The sequence below is a fragment of the Condylura cristata genome, unplaced genomic scaffold (genome assembly GCF_000260355.1).
Source record: "Condylura cristata isolate star-nosed mole 26May11 unplaced genomic scaffold, ConCri1.0 scaffold00035, whole genome shotgun sequence".
In the NCBI taxonomy this organism is placed as follows: Eukaryota; Metazoa; Chordata; class Mammalia; order Eulipotyphla; family Talpidae; genus Condylura; species Condylura cristata.
The window spans coordinates 11,986,196-12,006,306 of NW_004567136.1; the positions used below are offsets into that span (position 1 = coordinate 11,986,196).

Genomic DNA, 20,111 nt, shown 5'->3' on the forward strand with positions numbered 1-20,111 from the left:
CTTTCCTTGATTCCTTTATCCAAGAAGAAAAGAATATTTAGACATTTAATTGGCATGTAACGAGATAACTATAACAAGTTAATTAGTTCTCAATTAAGTTGCATTTACCATACTTCCTGAATGTGTTCTCAGCAATTAGGGGCCTCTAATGAACTGGCAGGAGCTTCTTGCTCCCCCCACCCAAGCAGAAGGAGGAGACGGTCTCTCCTGCCTGCCAGCAGCTTGCTGTTGTTCTCCTGAAAGCCGGATTGGGTGCTTGGAGCGGGAGCCAGGGAGTGGAACAGCCGCTCGGAGGTCCTGGCCTCGCCAGCCCAGGGCCGGGGGTGGAGTCAGGCTCTGCTGCTCCCCGTGGCCAGGCTCTGGGCAAGTACCCCCAGCTCTGAGCCTCAGTTTCCCCACCCCTGTGCTAGACACACAAATGGGGCTCAGCGGAGGCTGACGAGAGGGTGGGGTGAAGCCCTGGCTCCTGCCTGCGGTAGTGTAGCCGTCAGTTTACCGATGTTTCTGGGTGGGCCCTGGGCTGGGAGGGATTCAAGCCAGAGGCTGCGTACTAAGCCCCTGGGTTTGATTGCCATCTGAAGTCTTCGTAGGAGCCCCAAATCAAATTTCTGTGTCCTGTGAGCTGAGAAAGCTCCCCGAAAGCATTAGCAGAATATTACAGGACAGCCAGGGAATGTCGGTAGATAAGGTTAATTATTCATTTTATCCTGGTGTTTCCCTTCAGATAACATTGTTCAGTGAGGCTGAGATGAGAAAAATGATTGCATTTATCAGTCACGCACTGAGGAAAAATGAGAATGACCCCAGCCCCCTCTGGGGAGACTATGGGGGGCAGGGGGTAAAGAAGGGGTGAGGCTCTCAGAGCAGCATCTGTGGCAGCCTGGGAGCCCCGCTCTCTGCTCCCCACAGGCTCACCTCTCCTTCAGCCCTGCTCCAGTAAAAGCCACGTGGAGGAGTCATCAGAAGGAGGGGAAAACATTTACAAACTAATTTGCATTTTAATGAATTTTTAATTGAGCAGAATCTGTTGTTTCTGTTTAAAGATGCAGCTCTGACTTTGTGGTCTCTGCTGTTAGGGCCAAGTGGGGAGCTAATGTGATAAAAACGACGATAACACTCAGCTTCATTAGGCTGAAACTGGCCTGGGGCCACCGCGGGAGCTGGGTGTGGCGGCCGCTGTTGCCCTGAGCCCAGGTGGGGAGGGCCTTGGTCCTAAAGTCACGGAAAAAGCGGCCCCAGCCAGCCACCCACAACACCGAGGGGCCTCCATCAGCTGCCCTCCCGTGGGAGGTGCGGGGTTTCCACCTTGGCGGCTTCTGTTAGCACCCAGGGCGCCCGTTTCCTTGCTGTCCCTCGGCAGGGCCTGAGTGGGGGTCGCACCAAGGTGGTGGTCAGGGGGCAGGGAGCGCCCTGCTGGGCTTTTAGGCTGTCCCTGGGCTCACTCTGTGGCAGGTGCTGGCAGAAGACGCTGTGTGGTCAGACACAGGACTGCGGCCACTCACAGCAGACTCGAGCTGAGCCAGTTTATGCCAGTTCCTGTGACCTGTGGCCCCTGGGCCGGGGGCGGGTACAGAGGTGAGCCTGGACGAGCCACAGGCTGTACGTGAGGAGAGAAACGCTGAGCTTGGAGGGCTGGTTGCTTTGGGAGGGAGGGGGAGAACGCGGCTTTGGGGGAGAGACGCCCCTTCCCCTCGAGGTCGTTGGCTGTAGACACAGCCCAGCACAGTGCACACACGGCGCTCAGGCCCTGCACGCCCGCCCGCCCGCAGCGCGGCCCTGCGGGGGCTCTGGCGGAAGGTTCCCCTAACACCCGGCCTGCGCCCTCACTGTCAAGAGTCGCCCTGCTGGACTGGGATGCGGTGCGGGCAGGAGCGCTGTGGGGACGGGCTGGCTTCTCCAGTGGGAAGGAGGAAGGTACTTGTTGAGTATTTCCCAGGACAATTCCATTTTTACATGTTTGTGTGATGAGGAAAATTCTAGAATACTAACTGGTGAGTGAAAGGGCACCCAAGAGACACATGGGTTCCTGGAAGCCCAGGGAGGCAGGAAGGGGGTCCTGAACCTGTCCTTGCGTTGGTCTTGGGCCAGCACCGGGAGACAGCGGCACAGAACTGGCCCAGCAGGGATCCGGCACGGCCGCCCGCCTCCTCCCGTCTTCCCCCAGCCGCACCGGGCCCTGTCCCCTTGCACCCTCCCCGCCCCCACCCCCCCACTCTGGCCGCGCCGAGCCACTTCGCCAACCCCGTGGGTCCTGGGAGTGCCCCAGTAAAGGCTCCTTTGTGGGCCACTCTCAGTGCCTGGACGCTCCTTTCCGTCCCTCCTTCTGCGCTTCTCTGGAATACCACCGCGCCCCCTTCCAGGGAGTAGCCTTCCACTCCAGATTTCTCCTTTTTCTTCTCAAAGCCTCTTCTCTGCCCTCCCTCTCAGGTTCTTCATCCCAGCAGAGAGCCCTGAACACACTTCCCTCCAAGGCAATGACCAGGGCTGAGCCAGGGGAAAGGCCACATCACCGGTTTACAAATTAAAGCCCCATCGAGAGGTGTGGGAGAAACCTTGTGGGGAGACTGAGGGAGGAGAGCACAGTCAGAGAGGAAGTGGGCGATGGGGACTGTCCTCTGCAGCCTACTTAGTAGAACCCCTAGATAGATTTAGGGCTACAGCACAGTGGGAACGTGGTGTCAGGGAAGTCGTGGGGGAGAGAACCTGAAAGAGCCACATTCCTGATGGAGCCCGCGAATGGCCCCATGTCGCTGACACCCTAGGGTCAGCTTCTCCCAGACAGCTGATGAGTGAGGTCCACACAGTCCAGCTGATCCTTCCCCCGTCACTGTACTCATCTTCCCTTCTGACCTCCTGCCCTGAGGACTTCAAGTCTGGCATCAGACATGAATGACTTCCGAATGACTTTCAGCTGTGGAAGGTCAACCCCCACTGCAGCAAGCCTGTCTAGTCACTCATCTAGTGTGCTGTCTGTCTATCGCCCACCTACCCGCCACACACTTATTCAGACATCCGTCCACTCATTCATCCATGCATCCACTCACCTACCATCTACCCTCCCCCCCCACCTGAGGGTCCTACTCACCTGTCCATCTATCCAGGTATCCACCTACCCACCCACTCACTCACCCATCTAGCATCCATCCATCTACCTCCTCACCCATCCATCCAAGTGGTTTTGCCTCTGGGATTTATTTATGTCACTCTGGTTAAATATAGAAAGAAACATCTGGAAGGGTCTGGATCTGAGCCATGGAGCAGAGAGAAAGCACTCAAGACAAGTTTCTTCTTCATGCTCCCTTCAGTCTGTGAACTCTTGATCCTCCATATCCCCCCAAGTTCTTTGGATGCTTCAATCCTGTTTTCCTTTGATGCTCTAAGACAGGGAATTCATAGTTGCCCGAATCTGGGCAGGTTCTTGTCAGGTCTCCCTGCCTGTCGGTGGGGAAGTCTGAGCAGCTCAGCTCTGGCAGTTCTCAGATGCGCCCCTTGCAAGAGTGCACTCAATCAAGGAATCTGAGTCACACCCAACAAACCTCATTATTTTTAGACTCTTCATTCTTACAAGGTGAAAGATCAAATCTTTGTAATTTTCCAAGGGCCGACTGGGAATTTTCAAAGTGGGTGTAGAAGATGTTCTGAACGTTTGATTTTTTTTCTAAATTAGGATTCAACCCAGGGAAGATGATATTGGAAGAGTGGCCAGATGAGATTTGGCTTATGATGGGCTCATCGGATGCTTGAAAAATAGTAATTGGCTACCAATTTGTCAGAGTGACTATTTAAATATTTTCAAATAACAGCCTTGTCAAGCATCCTAGCTCTTTCACAAGTGATGAATGTTTGTTTTTGATAATTAAGGACATAATAAAGCCATCAAAAGGCAGAGACAGAAGCATAGGAAATTATTCCGATAAAACCAAGAATCGTGGTTCTGGGGGCGATTGCACAAAGGGTACGATTCGCTTTTGCGTTGTCGACGACATTGGTGAGGACCAAGGCCTCACCATCTCCACACAGGGCCCATGTCCACCCTTTCACACCTTGTTCAGGCTCAGGTGCTACAAGCCGAGGCTCAGAGAACTCACGTTCCAATATTTGTCTTTCACACACCCTCTTTCATATTCTAGAGCTGACTCGCGCGGGGAAACGACCCAAGTGCACTTGGACTTCTGCGGCGCGGGCTCCTGACCTAGTCTCCGCAATCCCTACTATGACTTGGAGCTAAAGTCACTCCTCCTGTCTCAGCACAGGTAGATCATCGAGAACTGTCCACTGAAGCCACGTGCATTTGTGTACTAACCAAGCTGTGGTCCACAGACAGCTTTACCCAGTCACAGATGCCACTTTCGTACTTTACAGTGAACACGTTTGTGAACATGACGGAAAGATAAAGCTGTATAGTTGGGAAAATAAGAACCATTGCACGGAAGCTTCAGGTGATGTGTTATAGCCAATACTTCTCTACTCTGTCTTACTTAGAAAATGTCTACGAATTATCTATCCATTAATTAGGTCACTTTTATGTTTGTCTAAGATTTTAATTTACCTAAAGGCACTAGAAGTCACGTCTAAACAGGTTCTATATAAGATATAATTACTGTTGATATAAAGACTTGTTAGAATAATGTCTCAATTTAGTTGACCTTTTTTATAATCTATCATTGTCGGGAGGAATGTTAGCTTACTTGCATGTTAGTAAACCTGCATAAATTTAGGAGATCAGATGGTTTTTGGTGAGAAGACAAATCCAATAGTAAAAGGTACTGTTATAGTTAAGGTTGGTATATCAGAGAAAAGAGAGAACAAGTTTTTCTTGAGCAGTTATTTGCCCAAATTTACTGTAAATATATGAGTCTGTCCCCTAACATGTTGCTGAGCTAACGATTAGTTTAAGAAGGGTTTTTTCAGGCCTAGCACATTAAAGAATCAGCAGTCACATGTTATTATTTACTCAGAATTTTAGTTATATTCCATATTTGTCTGTAGACAAATCAGAGAGCACGTCTTTAAGAAACAATCTAATTTATTCATACGCCCCAAAGCCTCTCATGCTCTTACAGTAAGAAGATAAGGCCTTTCTCAATCACTGACCGTCACATAGTTACAGCTTCAGGAGCCAAAGCAAATACAGAAACACAAAAAGTCACAGATTGCACAAAACTGATTTTTCCCCTTGTGGGCCTGAGTCTTTCACCGACCTCAGTTTAAAATAGGCAAATAGACCCATCAACCAGAGAGCTGGTCCCCTCTGCCAGTCCAGACCGGCTCTCTCATGCGGCCGCAGAGACGACCCCCTTGGCAGGCCACAGAGCCAGGACCCCGTTCCTGCCCCCCGGGGGTTCCTTGACTAACTCCCCTGAGCCAGAGACACAGTCAGAGAGGGAAAACCTCTTCTGCCTTTCTTCCTTTTTATTTTTCTCTCATATTTAGGGAGATGGTCCAGCCCTCTAGATGGAAACAGGGCGACCAATCGTAGAATTCTCAACAAGGTGAGTGGAAATAGCCCAAGTAAATGTAGCAGAGGGTCTGGCACAGCGGGCTCCTGCCAGCTCGCCAGGGCCGAGCCCGCCCTTTATTCTCACTTCACGTTCAGTGGCCTCACGGGAGGAGCGTGAAGTCAGCGACGCTGGGCATATTCACACCAGCAGATTGGGCAGAGCTCCAACTCAGCGCTTCTCCTCAGAGCCCCGTTGTGAAACACTTGCCAGCAGTCAGCCCCAAGGTGGAGGGGCTCTTGGCCTGATTTGAGAGTCAGAGGCTCAGGGAGGCGCTCAGGGAGGCGCGAGCTCTCCACACGTGGAAAACGGGCACAGGCGTCTTTCAGAGTCTCAGGTCTCATGGCAAGGCTGAGCCCGTAGCTCCTCTGGGCATGACTACCCACGGCCCCGTGCAGAAGAGGGTGCTGTTCCATGGTATTGGGGTCGCGTTGGCTGAGGGGGGTTCTGGACCCCAGTTCTCACGAGCTTTTGTCAAAACCGTCAGAAGTGACTTCCTAACACTGCTTGTGTTCCCTGAGGGTTTGTTGATCAAGGATGGGTGTATTCTCCTTCTGAATCGAAAACTTTAAGGACAGAGAGAACTGAGCAGGGGTCCTAAGCCCCTGCACCTCCAGCTTCCTGCTGGGGTGCAGCCTTGACTGGGTTTCTGTCACCACAGGGCAGTGAGGAGAAACTTAGACTGAGCAAGTGAGGAGAACCGCCCTCGCTACCCCAAGACAGTCTCTGAATCTGAACTCCAGGCTCCAGTCCAGTGGCTGGCACTCTGGTCTAGAAGGAGAAGGGAAGTGACATTTATGAGAATGAGGCGTTGGGTTCTCACAGCAACACCTGCACCAGGTGACGTTTGCAGGTGAAGAAATGGAGGCTCATGAGGGTTAAGTAACTTGCCTGAGGGCCTCCCACCCTGGCTCCTGCTAGTAGAGGCCGGGTTGAAGCCAGATGGCTCAAGTGCAGAGCCCACGGCGCCTCTTTTCTCCTGCTCCACGTTGTTCCCCTGGGTCAACAGCGCCAGGTGCCAGCCCGGTGCCCACCCTCAGGCTGCTGTTTTCAAAGCATAAAACAACTACAGTGGGGGGCGGAGGTGGCAGTGGGTAGGGACTCGGATACAGATCTCTCTCCATCACATGTCGGCCTGAGACTCGAATGAGAGTCCTGTCAGAGAACCCCCGCTGCGTGGCTGCAGCCCCCAGACTCACCTTGCCCGTCCTCCTTGCTTACGGCACCGTCTACACCATGGCCCAGGCCGGGGCCCCGGGGGCCGAGCATACCCCTGCTCCCCCGCCCCCCCACGGCGGGAGCCGCAGGTAGTGGAGGCCCTTGGGTGGACCCGTCTTGCCCGCTGAAGCGGTTTTTTCTTGTTTCCCTTGGCAATTGCAGGCGTGTTTTGTGCTTTGCATCTCATTACACTTTCTTCCACCATTGTGGAGCTTGCTGGCCTGTCTGAAAACGTCTGGTTGGGAGGATGCGAATACCCGCCCGCCGCTTTTGTGACTGCTTTGCAGAGGGTCTGTTGAAACGAAGCCCAGCAGCGTTTATGGGGGCTCTGGCGGCGTTGAGGGGACCTGAGAGCCAGAGAGAAGGGGCGGCCTTCTGGCTCCAGACTGTGGTGCCGGCGTGACCCGGGTGAGTCAGCAGCCCTCTCTAAACGCATACATGGACATAAAAATGAGAACGCGGCCATTCTTGCTACAGTGCGTGTGAAGACTCAGAGCGGATAAATAATTAACACCCCACATCCATCCCTGGGAAAGACCCGCTGGTGAACACAGCTCTGCCGTAGGCACACGCCTCTGCCCTCTGGCTGCCCAGCTTGTGTCCACCCAGCCCCGGTGCCTCTGATGGCCAGGCACTGCTTTGCCAGCTCACACAGGTGCTCCAGTCCGGGTTCATAGCTCCACTTTGGGGTTTAAATGCAAGTGGCTGTGAGTGTTATTTCCATCAACTCTGGGAATTGCTGGACTCCAAACTCTCCCTCCAGGGGGACTTATAGCATCATAACTTGGATTCCAGTTCAGCTGATGTCGGTTAGCACCTGCTATGAGCTCTGCGTTGTACTCTGTGCTTCCACACACGTCTCATTGACGCTAGGGATAATGACTGTTACCTTACGGCGCCGTCAGAAGCCAGGTAGCATTTATGAGTGAATGTCCAAAGTGGTCAGGGCAAAACCTCATTCCTTCTTTTAGGGGTGACAATCAGTGTCATTGAGTGTGGGCTTGGTACCAAGCAATCAGAATGAAGCATAAGGGGACAGCTTGGTGGCGGCGGGGGTGGGGGGTGTTTAGAACAGCAGCCATTTACCAACTAGAACAGAACTGTTTAATGATTGATCAAGCTGACCTGGGGCTGCAACTGTGAACCCCCTCCCCAGTGTTTCAGACCCGAGAGATGGCAACATTTCCCTTTATCTTCTGCTGTTTATGAGGGCGTCTGCACACGCTGCCTTTCAGACCGGAGCCGCGGTGAATGCTCATCAAGCCCTCTGGGATTTGAAGACAGAGCTGGGAAGTGTCCGTGAGGGCTGTGCAGATGGGGGTTCGGGCCGCAGACTGGGGGGGGGGCAGCTGCGCCTGTGGGGGAGGTCACCTTCAGCACTTATTCCTTGTGTGGTCAGGTTATTCAGTGGGCCGTGCCTCAGTGTCCCCACTTATGAAGCAGGTAGTAGGCTTTTCCCTGTGGTTTCCTGGAAGACTGTTAGTCACTGAACACTGTTCTTGGTTGCCATGCTCTATTTATTTATTTTTTTTAAAGGTTTATTTTTTTGTGCACACAGAGCTGGGGTACAGGCCCGAGGTGCAGGGGCGGTGAGAGGCTTCACTAGAGACAGTGGGGAGCAGGACAGGCTGACTGATGAAGTCCACTGCTGAGGGCTGGTCAGGAGGGGTCTGCTGTGCCCTCCTGGCCAGGGGATCCCCCTGGGCGGGGATCAAACTCAGCTGCAGTGGCTTCCGCCTCTCAGTGCTGCGCTTTAACCCGCGGCACCACCAGGGAGGCCCAGCACTCCTTTCAAACACCTCAGCGTGCTCTCCTCACTCACCTTTTCCTCCTTGATGCTCACGGCTGGTCCTCTGATGTCCGGTCAGCCCTCTGACGGCCCCCGTCAGCTGAAGCCGGTGCCCATCTTCCCAAGTAGATTTTGAGCTGGGGGCATCGTCCCTGGCTGGGCGGTGAGTGCAGGCCGCCTCAGGGCAGCAGGGGCTGCGTTGCTGGGCCCGCCCCAGCCCGGGTCTGCAGGCCCTCAGGCCCCTTCCAGCCGTTCACAGGGAACAGGGAGCAGCGCCCAGCGCACGCTCAGTCTCGTCACAGAGGCTCTCCTGGTGCCGAGCCTCGCCTGGTTTGGGAGAACCATGTTGGCTGATGGTGGGCCTCTCGGCTGGAGGGAAGCGCGACCCCAGCTGTCCGGCGCCTGGGGTCAGCTCCCAAATCCACTGCTCCCTGCCCTGAGCAGGGCCAGACGCGACACCCCCCAGCGCGAGCCCCAGGCGAGGGCGCGCCAGGGGCCAGCGGGTCTGGGTCCCGCAGGGAAGGAGCCCGGCCCGGCCCGTTGCAGTAATCACATCGGCGGCAATAATGCCGGGGTCCAGACAAGGTGACCCCACGCAGCCGGCCTGGCTGGGCTGCAGGCAGGGGGTCGTGGCCTTGGGACGCAGCGGTGGCCACTCCCCCCCACCCCCCACCCCACTGCCCTCTTGCCACTCCCACTTCTTTGGCGATTTAATTGGGATCTGGTGCTTCAGCCTCTTGACGGGCCCCTTCCGGAAAAGAGTCATCAGCGGCGAAAGCTCTCGCGGGCCTCGCTGCCGGGTCTGGGCGGGACGCCTGCGTCTCCTGGCCTCTCCGGAGCCTGAGCGCCACGCAGGACCCGCTCGCGCTTGGGTGGGCAGCAAAGTGGTTCAGACACGTGCCTGTCCCTCGCCGGGGCATTATCCATGCCCCGAGGCGGTGCAGCTTGGGAGATTACTGGAAGGGGGATGTCGCTGCATCGCAGACCGGCAGTCGGGCTCTGCCACCCCGCGCCGGCGGCGTCAGGGGAGCTAACGTGCTGCCTGGGGGCGCGGCTGGGCACGTCTGCCGAGCACCACGCCGCAGCAGCCGGGCGCTCGCTCCTCCTGCCAGATAATGAAATACTGGGGCGAGGTAGCAGGCTCTCAGCTGCAAATGCCAAGCGGGGTTGGCTGTGCCAAGATTCGGAGCAGCAGACGATTCCCTGGCAGCCCAAGAGGCTTAACCACCCGCTACCCTCGCGGATTCAAAGGGAATCTGGAGGGGAGTGAGCCTTGCTGGGCAGCTGGCGCGGGCCTGGCCTGAATGCGCTCACCTCGGTTAAACGACGCGACGGGAAGTCCGGAGCCTCTGCCTGCCCCCCCAAACCCCAGAGGAAACCCCAGGGCTCCCCGGGGGCAGCTCCCACGCGACCCCCTCCCGACTCCCAGGCCTGCCCGAGCGAGGGCTGTGCCAGGCGGGCTCGTGGGCTGACCCCGCTCTGGCGGGCCTGCTGCGTGGGGAGCTGTGGCTTTCTAACGTGGCGAGTTCCTGGAGCCTGCCCCCCAACGCCCCCGCTTCACAGCCACACCTCAGACTGCCCCGGCTGGGGCGGGGGTGTCCAGATTCACAGCTGGTGGGCCTTCTCCCTGCATATTTCAGCCGTAACTGCACGCCCAGAGGCGCCCCAAACTCGGGGGAAGGCAGAACAAACCGAACAGCAGGGACGCGAGCCCTGGGGAGTTGGGGGGGTCCACTGGTCTGCTTTCTCCCCAGCGTCTCATTTCTCCCGATCACAATCTGATTCTTTGCTGTGGGCCCACTCAGCTGCTTCTTGTTGTTCAGACAGTTTTAAAAACACAATCACCATTCAGTTAGACTCTTGGTAGGACATTTGGAACACCCATGTGTGAGGGTGAATTGTACTGGTGAGCGCCGGCGGGGGTGGCCCCGGAGCTGAGGACAGCTCAGGCGGGACTTGCAAGCCGGCCTTCTGGCGGCCTCACCACCCGCCGCCACGCGGCCAGCGCCCGTCCCCGGCTGGCGCATCTGCTTCTGTCCGTGTGCCGGGGCCGTCACACCACCGTCGCTGATTGGGGTGGGGCGGCCCTGGCACTTCTGCTGTGTCCTACGCAGGGAACTTGCCTGCGGGGCAGAGGTCCAGTCCCAAGTAGCCAACCACTGCCCTCCCGCCTTTGTGGCGCCAGTGGGGGATCAGGACGTCCCGGGGTGATGCCACTCGCACCCCGCCCCACCCCGCCTTGCCATGGCTCTACAGCTCCAAGGTTTGCCTTCAGTGGGGAGACATCTGGCATCTGGCGAAAGTCTAGCATCTCGGGCCGCCGGCCTTGTGGCCAGCAGCTGGCTTTGTGACTCCCCGGAACCTTCTTTCCTCTCAGTCCTGGATTTCGCACCCTCTGGTACGTGGCCTTTCTGGCATACATGGTGGATCAGGACCCCTCCTTCCTAGGACAAGGCTCCGGCTGCACTGGGGCTTCCCGGGAAGCCTTGGTGGGCGTCCCGTCAGCCTTGGCCTTCTCAACCTCGCCCCTCTTCAGCCTTCTGGGCTTCAGGCTTCCTCTCCTCAGCAGCCGACTTCTCAGCTGTTCACCCACCATCCTGCAGGATGGGAGAGAGATTAAGGCCCCGCTTTCCGGTCTGTGAGTTCAGTCCAAACTTCGCTGCAGCTGCCCAGGGCAGGACACAGGGTCTTGTCTCATCTTTGGCTTTTTAAAAAGGCATTCATCAATACGGCAGGCCCGCAGAGAACATCGTTTTGTTCAATGTTGTTGAGGGTAAAAAATGAAACCCAGTCAACTCTGCACAAAGAGACGTTAATCAAGGTCTGCTTCTGTTATATGTTGTCTCATTTAAAGTCAGTTTCCAAGAACCAGTCGATGGCATTTAACGGGGACTTACTGTACCAATGGCCCTGGATACCAGTGTTCCCGTCATGGGCAGGTCGCTCCGCTGGCTTGCGCTTGGCTGATGATGTCAGGGCTTGGAGGGCAGCAGTGCCCTTGGGTGGCTGTGAACAGTGCATCAAGCCCTGCACAGCCCCCCCAAGGCTGCCTCCCTCTCTGGCTTCTGCATGACCCAGGGTGACAAGTCTCTAATCCTATAGGTCGTTTTTTCTCCCCAACTCAAAAGCTTTAAGGGGCTGTATTGCTGAGAGGGTAGGTCCTAACTTCAACCACAGATCATTTTTAAAGTTGGGTCTTCAGACCAGCAGCATCTATATAGTATGGGAACTTGTTAGAAATGCAGAATTTTAGGGTCCTGCTCTGACCAGCTGAGTCAGAAACGCTGGGGGTTGGGCTCCAGCCATCTGCATTAGAAAGCCGTTCAGCTGCTTCTGATTTTTGTTAGGAACCTCTGACCTGTGTCTGTGAATGCCACTCCAACCAAATGGGTCCCCTCTCAGCTCCTGGTCTTGGACCGTTTACTCATCGTCTGCATTCTGCTCCCACAGTGCCCACCGGTGCCCCGCAGCTGGTCATCCCCCCCCAGCTCCACCCCTCCTGTCTTCGTTACCAATACATCGGCACTGTGACACCATCAGTGGGCCTAGCTGACTGCCTTTCCTTGGCAACAAGGTGTGGCGACAACATTAAATTCTAGCCAATGATTTTAAATGGAAATTATTGGATATGACTTCCAAAGGAAGCAGACAGCTGGGGTGAGCTTGTTTTTGTGTTTGCACATTTTGTTCTTACTTTTGATGGCCGCCTGGAATATGGATGCAATGGCTGGAGCTCTAGCAGCCTTGTAAGAGCTTTGCGGTAAACTTGACAGGAAGGCTGCGAACAGTCAATCAGGAAGATAAAAAAAATCCAGGGTCTCTCTATGGAATACCTGGAGCCTCATCTCCAAACTTTAAAGGAGGGAAACATCCCTGCATGTACTGGTCCTGGGAGTTAGGACTGTTAACAACACCTAAAAGCAAATTCTAAGTTCAAGTGCCTTCCTCATTTCTCTTGGATGATACACATCCACCTGATTCTTTGTGGGCTCTTTGTTTCCATGCCGTAGATATCTGTACTCTTTGCTAGACCCTGGGCGGTGGCCATAAGGGAGATGCAGGCTCCAGTGGGCCTGTCCACACAGGCTCTCAGCTGTGAGTGAAATGCATGCTTGAATGGGGCACGCTGAAGTGGGGGGCCCAGCAAAGGCTGTGCTGCCCAGTGGCAGGGCTGGATGAGGTGGGCAGCCGTAGCTAATGGGTCTCCCTCAGCTGGCAGTGGACAGTTCTAGAGAGTGGGCTAGGTGTCCCAGACACCCCATAGCCTCGGAGCCGAGAGAGCCTGAGCGGTACTGTGCAGCGCTTTCTATACTTTCAGATCCCGACCTCGGAATGCAATCTCATCAGAAGCCTAATTCAGCCAGGCAGCCAGAAGCATTTTGCTTTTGTGTAATTTACCATTATCAATGACCATTTGCGGAAATAACTACACTTTGCTGCTCAAAATAGCCAGCCCTGTCTTCGCTCCTGTCTCCAGAATCAACAAGGGTCAGCCCTGTGCCCTTTGCCAGCCTGCTCCTGGCAGCGCCTTCTCTGAGGGGAATTTTCCTGTCCCCGTGATGAGAACAAAATGTGTGTTCTCTCCTGCGTCCGAGAGCTAGCCTCACATTTTCTGAGACATGAGTCTGCCCTCTGATTATGGCCACTCCCAGATCACGTCTCTGTTTCAGGACAGCTGGATCCGGGACCTGCCCCACGACGGCCTCAACTGGTGATTTTAATCCTTGGGAAAGTGATTTGAATGAGCACAGGCCCAGTTAGAGGGGTGATGTTGCCGCCAGACAGGGTCCTGGGGAGGACCCCAACTTCATGCCGTTGTTCTCATCTTGAATTCCCTCCCTACTCCGCCACCCACCAGTTCCTTCTGAATTAGAACCTTGGTATGGATTCTCCAGGATGTTGGTTGGAGGTTAAGAAGTATAAGAAGTGCGTTTCAAATCGTTCCTCTATGTGACTGGCCCATAGCAAGTTCTTAATAGAAGTTAGCAAGTCCCCTGAGATCATAAATTCATGTCCATTTTATTGCCTTTGATCTCTTCAGCACCAGCGCAGGGATGGGTACTGATGATCGATTGGTTGATTGAATAAATTCACTGTCCCGGGTCCCGTGGGTGTGACCAACCACGCTCCTTTCCTCCCTACACTGTAACCTGCACAGAGGCGGCCACAGTCACTGCCCCCGTGCTGGAGGGCGTCTGAGCCTCAGGGAATTGTCAGTCCCGGCATGTTCCAGGCTGTCTGGCGCTTGGGAGCGCTCTGTGGCAGGCCTGCGAGTGGGGCTGGCTTGTTGGCGCAGCTGTGACCAGACCTGATTGGGCAGCGAGTGTCCCGAAAGCTAAGGCCTGATTTGAGCCTGTGCTCAGCGCAGATGTTCTCTAACTTGCACTGTTAAGAAACATTTATGGTTTCAGTTTCAAAAATGAAGGGTAAAAACATCAGCCTTCAATGTGGTATCTTCCCAGCGAGATGTAGAGCGCGCTGGTCATGAGTGCTGCTCCGTGGGCTTCTTGCTGGTGTCCAAGATGGGGGCGCGTGGTGTTTGATGTGAAAGCCTCTGGACACAGGGTCAGGAGATCGTCGGAGAAGGACTGTCCTCACGTTTACACGTCCTCTGGCCAGTCCTGTTGGGAGGCCGAGTTGTCCCTCCTCTGTGTCCTGGTCCACTGCCTTGCAACCACGGGTGTTAACTCACATGGCCAAAGGGAATTAGTAGCTGGGATCAGGCGACAGATGTGGAGTTGGGGTGCGTTCCCAGGCTTCCCTGGCAGACCTGTGGAATCACCGCGTGGGCAGCTGGTTAGAGGAGCAGGGTAGGCGGTGTGAGGACGGATCGGACGGGTGAGTGGCATGACCCAGGGGATCCGGCTGAGACTCGGTGCTGAAAGGGGCTGAGGAAACATGCTCTCCTCAGCCTCTGCAAGAAACAGCTCCGCCCATGCCTTGACGGTAGCCCGGTGAGACTCCATCTCTGACCCCCAGAACTAACTCGGTGTCATTGGAGTCACTGGGCCACGGACATTTGTTACAGCAGGAAACAACGAGCAGACCGGCCCTGCATGGGCCGCTGGGCTCACTTGAGTGTGTGTCTGGTCGCCTGCGACACGGCTGCTCCCACGAGGGAGGTTCATGTGGCGTTGAAGTGATTCGGTGTAGAATACACTAAGGATTCATGGGCGGCATGAGGGATTGGAGAGGGGCTTCACTCCTCACCCCGGGTGCAGAGCCTACCTGCATTTCTGCCACTCAAGGGACAGCCAAGGTGGCCTCTATGTCCAAAGTAAGGGTTGGGGAGCAGCAAGGTGCTCCCCAGAAAAGGAACTTCCAAGTTGGACCTTTGAAACTGCTCACACTAAGGCCTCTCGAGATTCCATTTTTAGTCTCCACAAAATTCAGCCCAGTGGCAAAGAGCGTGGACCTGTTGCTTAGAGATTCCAGAGTTCAGGCCTTATAGCCACAGCCCTCTAGCTTTGTGGCCCGGGATTAGTTAAAAGCCATCTTAAGGGTATAGTCTCACCTATAAAATAAACAAGCTCTAATAAGATTATTGTGTAGATTAAAGTAAAATGAAACAAAACACTGTAGATAGGTGAGCGCATGGCCTGGCCCCCCAAGTCACTCTGGAAACGGCTGTTGGCACTTCTGGCCAAGGAGGGCCCATGGATGCTGGCCAGTGGGGGTCCTGAGCCCTGTGTGGAACTGGGTCGGGCGCTCCCTGAGCTTCCCTCTCCCCCACATGCCATCACGCGCACGCCCTGACCCAGGAGCTCCACACGCTGCTCCGTTTCACCCTCATTGCGAATATGGGGCACGGCGTGGTGACTGTTGTCCTGGCAGTCGAGGTGAGCAAACCTAGCCCCTCGGCTTTCCTCAGATCACAAGCTTGGAAGCGGGGTCCTGCTCTCACACTGATCGATGAACAAAACATGTGTTTTATGCACACACGGGCCAGTTCCCCGGGGGCTCCTGAGCCGACCCCTCCACTGCAGGACCCTGCCCTGGGCTCCCAGGCGCGAGGGCGCAGGGCGCGGCTGGGTGGGTGGCAGACGCCGCCAGTTCTCTCAGAAGCTGTTTCTCTGGTCGAGTTCCTCCAGGTAAGCAACAACAGGAGAGAAAAAAATTGATGGTCTCTTTTCAATTTTTAACCTAGATATAAAAGAGTCCACGATATATTAGCTGATTGAAACCGAAGGCGTTTTAAAGAATAATGGACGAGGCATTCCTTGTGGATAAGCAAGGAAATATAAAGCAACTGAAATAGAAAAATCACCAGAACTTGTGAGCATATTTAATTTCTGGAAGGGGGAAGCGAATGCATTTGAGGAGATGTTTAAAATCATTAATCATGAGAAACAGGCTGCAAAATGAGGTGCCTCGTGGTGTCTCGTAGACTGGTAGAAGTAGAAAGCTGGGTACTGCCAAGTGTTGGCAGGGACTCGGAGCGGAGACGTGCGGTCACTGCTGCCTCCGGGCAGCTGATGGAGGACGCTCTGGAGCACCGCTGCTGCTCGGCCCTTATTGATGCGGGAGAGCAGCGGGCACGGGGTGACGCAGCGCCCTCCCCCCTCCACGCCGCTTCCCACAGAAATCCTCGCACACCTTCCCGAGGGGCACAGTGAGCCTCTTCACTGCAGCACTGGTTGCTGTGCCAGGGCCTGGAGAAACCGGGGTGCCCCTGTCACCCAGAGATCAGACCGGCAAGCTCGGAGGGGGCCCACAGCAGAGCAGGGAGCAGCAATCTAGTGACAACAGATCAGCGTAGCCATAGCAACGTGGATGAACTTTAAAAAGATTGTCATTTGTGCGAAAGGCAAGGCACAGAGAGAAATGTAACAGTAGTGTCTGTGAAAGTTCACACACACAAGCGAGACAAGGCCATTTTGCGGGACACATACCCAGAGGCTTGTGCCCGCGAAACACACGTTCCTGCGTGGCGAGGGGGCCTGGGGGGTGCACAGCCAGAGGGCCCGCAGGAAGCAGGGCGCACCCAGACGGGCGAGCCCAGACGCTTGTTTATCAAGGGCAGGAGGGAGGCGCGGGGCCGCAAGGCAGCCTGAGCTTGGGGAAGTGCGGCTGGTGCTTCAAGCCGGCTGATGGGCGTGGAGGAAGAAATCGGGACTTGAGGGGAAGAGACTTGTGCAGAGATGGTGGGCAAGAGCAGCATGGCCTTCAGGGGTTGAGGGGCCCCTGAGACTCAGCCTCCCTCCCGCCCCCATCTTGTTCCCCAGCTCGAACCCCCGCCCTTGCCCTACTCAGCAGAAGAGCACAGGGCCGGAGAGCCCGTGCTGTGCACCCAGGCTTCCCCTGGCAGGATGAAGCCCTGTCACGGTGGGTGGGCCTGCGGGCTTGGGGATGCTCACCCCTCTACAGTCAAGAATCTGGTAGAACGTGGACTGCCCCACAACTTAACTACAGATCGGCTGCCTTACCCATCTCTCAACTATGGCTGAACGTGGTCTGTGCCTTACGAATGAATTGTATTCTTACAGTAGTAACATTCACCAGATGAAGAAAATGTTAAGAAAATCGTAAGAACAGATGCATTAACAGCACTGGGCTGTATTTATTGATACCAGAAACTTACATCATCTATGCACAGGAAAAAGCATTAGCTGTGTCCACGTTGTCTTACAGGATGCAAAGCACAGTAGATGTTACAGATACTCGGCTACTTCCAATGCGCTTATTGAAAAGACCCGCGGAGAAGCTGGCCCCGCACAACGTCATTCAGCATTCAGCTGAGAATTGTTTCGTGTTTCTGTTTCCTCTGTGGTGACTGAGCAGACAGAGCACAAAAGCACCGTGACAGTTTGGAAACATCACCTTTGTGCATGCAAGGGTTTTGCTAGACCCTTTGAGAGCCAGTTGAATATATAGAATTTCTGAATCTGGCTTTAGTAGGATTCTTATGGACCTGAAATATCCCCAGGAACCCTAGAATTTTGGGGTCAGAATTGACAAATTACTTTCTTGAATGAGTGCAGAGCTCTCTGTCATTATCTAACCCAAGTCATCAGTCTCCATAATGTGTCCTCTACTCCAACTTCTGCCTTTGATTAATCCCAATTCCTTCTACCTTCTTTTATTACAGAGCATTAATGTTTAAAATACCGTAGTCTGTAAGAGTGCAATGAAGTAGGCTCTGGAAAATTTGTTCCTTCCTCTCTCGGAATGATGCGTCTTCTAAGAATGACTGGACCATGGCAGGAGCAGAGGAGAGGACTATTCTTCCTTTTGTACCACAGTGGGGGTTAGTGGAGTTCTCCTGTAGGCTATACAGAAATTTGCTGAGTGAGTTACCTGAAACTTTGGCTTTGAAGTCAGGAGTGACTCTCCCTGAGGTCTGAGGCAATGGCCAGGAGCTCCCACCATGGTGAGTCCCTCAGACACCGAGAGAGGGTCTCACGCTCAATAAAGTCAGTCACTTAGAAAGTCTAGCTGTGCCGGAGGCTTGAGTTGGTAGGAGACCAGCAAACGGTTCACACAGACACACCTACTGACTGAGTGGAGAGAACCTGGAACCGTGTCACACAGAGGCAGGGAGAGTGGTGGAGGTCTTGCTTGGTAGACCAGAAACCCAAGCAGACATGAGCAGGCGTTAGGGACTGTTACCCTGGGCTGGAGAATGCAACACAGAGGGCCGAGAGCCTCCGAGGCAAGCCTGGGCCCCCAGGTAAAACTGGAGCTGCTTTGGGGGAGCAGCTGGTGGTTGAGCAGTTGAGAAACCTGGGCTTGGAAAGGATTTTCCTCGCTCACAAGCCCGCCCACCTTAATTGAGGGACTTGTGGTTTCTGTAACCACGTTTTCTTTTTCTGTCTTGGTAAGCCTTAGAGTCTGTGTGTCTTTCCAGTTGGGACAGATGGGGAGATAGAAGCAGCTGCGGTAAGGGCGGGAGATTCCAGGGAAAGCCGAGAGTGCAGGGTTTGCCTGACCATGGAGCTGGCAGGAGGCCGAGGGTGCGTCATGGGGGACCATAGTAAAGCGGGGGCCTTTGGGGTCCAGGCTGGCCTGGCGGGTCAGGCCGTCTGTGGCTATGCTCACTCCCCACGCAAAACCCACTGACCTGACAGTGCGCGAACCGGTTCTGTTCGTGAAGCCTGGACGTGCCGTTTAAGGTCAGCATCTTGGGACCTCGTCAGGGAGTGGAGTCGCCGGAAGGCACAGCACGCCTGTGGGGACGGCGGGATGTTCACGTGTTCGCAGCAAGGTTCTTGTGGGAGCAGCGTGTCTGCATGTGCCCTGGCACGGGGCCTGGCGCAGCGCGGGCAGAGCAAATACTTGTGGGGGGAGCAAGGGAGGAGGGAGAGGAGGAGGGAAGGGAGGGCAGGGGAGAAATGTAACCCATCGAAATGTTCTCCAGATGTTATTTCCTCATCACAGTTTAGATTTTCCTTATTCACTTGCTCCCGTGTCAGGGAGAAAAATGGAAAGAAAAAAATTTTGAAAGAAAAATTTAAGACATGGAAAATCCCCAATCCCCCTGCAAACCCAGAGATTTATTGCCAGTACCTCTGTCTCGTAGTGCTCCATTTTGGTCTGGGTCAGAACTGAGCATTTCGTGGCAAAGTTGGAGACTTCTGTGTGTGCTGGTAACTGACTCTGAGGGAAGCCGTCACTCGGAAGGCGTCTGCAAATATTTACTCAGCGCCTGGGCTGTGGGCTGCGGGCTGAGGCGAGGTGTGGGGCCAGGGTCTTCTGCCAAGAGCGATGTGGAAGTGGGAGCAGCCGGGATTCTTCCTAGGTAGCCCCCTCGCTCCCTTCCTCTCTCCCTCCCTCCCAGGTACCTCCCAGGTAAATAGGTAACACAAACTTACCTATTTACAATCCTAATGCGAACCTGAGATACAAATAATAGTTAATCCACAAACCATGGGTTTGAGATGATTCCAGAACAGATGTTCTCCACAGCACATTGGCATCACTTGGGGAGCCCCCACTGGACCCTGGACCCCACTCTCAGAGGTTCGGTTTAGTGGTAGGGGGAAGCCTGGGTGGAGCCGATAGCCCTCCTGAGGCCTTAGCTGAGAGCCGCTGTGCTGAGGAGGGCGTCTGCGTCCCTGGGGAGGAGAGAGGAGGCAGCCAGGAGTCACTCGCTCTCGGGAGGAAAAGTGCTGAGGAGTGAGGAGGAGGAGACGCACTTGGAGAGTAAAGGATTCATGGGAGGGACAGACCGGGCTGCGTGCAAGGAGACGCTGAAGTGCCGTCTGGGGGCCGGGAGGGTGGGAGAGACCACGCGGAAGTGGGGTGTGACATGCTGCGTCAAGGACACCTGGGGCAGAGCCCCGGGCCCACGGGAGGAGGTGCCCGGGCCCACCGAGGCTGTCGAGCATCGGCGTGGACTTCGTGTGTGGCACGCTTCCTGGACACGTTAGTTCAGTCTGGTGAGCGAGAGACATTTTCTTGCCCTTTAAAACAGAGGCTGATGTAAGTGAGCAGTCGTCTCAGAGATCAATCTTGAAGTTGTTGGTAGAAAAAGCAGCTTGCGGGGGTAGAGACGAGGGCAACAGGGTAGAAACGGAACTGGCTTTTTTTAATGAATTCAGTTGCCTGAAGAGGTGGCGTGATCAGCAGAGAAGGAGCAGGGCACCTCTGGGCGACCTGTTCCGGGA

General features: G+C 55.0%; 1 protein-coding gene across 1 annotated transcript in view; it reads right to left on the reverse strand.

Moving 5' to 3' along the window:
* ST8SIA2 (ST8 alpha-N-acetyl-neuraminide alpha-2,8-sialyltransferase 2) overlaps positions 1-11,526 on the reverse strand; it is a 67,157-nt gene extending 55,631 nt beyond the window's left edge. Inside the window, exons 1-3 of the mRNA XM_012732669.1 lie at positions 11,408-11,526; positions 10,973-11,102; positions 10,490-10,628 (exon numbers count right to left, since the gene is read on the reverse strand). Coding sequence (XP_012588123.1) covers positions 10,490-10,628; positions 10,973-11,102; positions 11,408-11,526 — 388 coding nt within the window. The remainder of the gene's footprint in view (positions 1-10,489; positions 10,629-10,972; positions 11,103-11,407) is intronic.
* Positions 11,527-20,111: the final 8,585 nt, after the last annotated feature.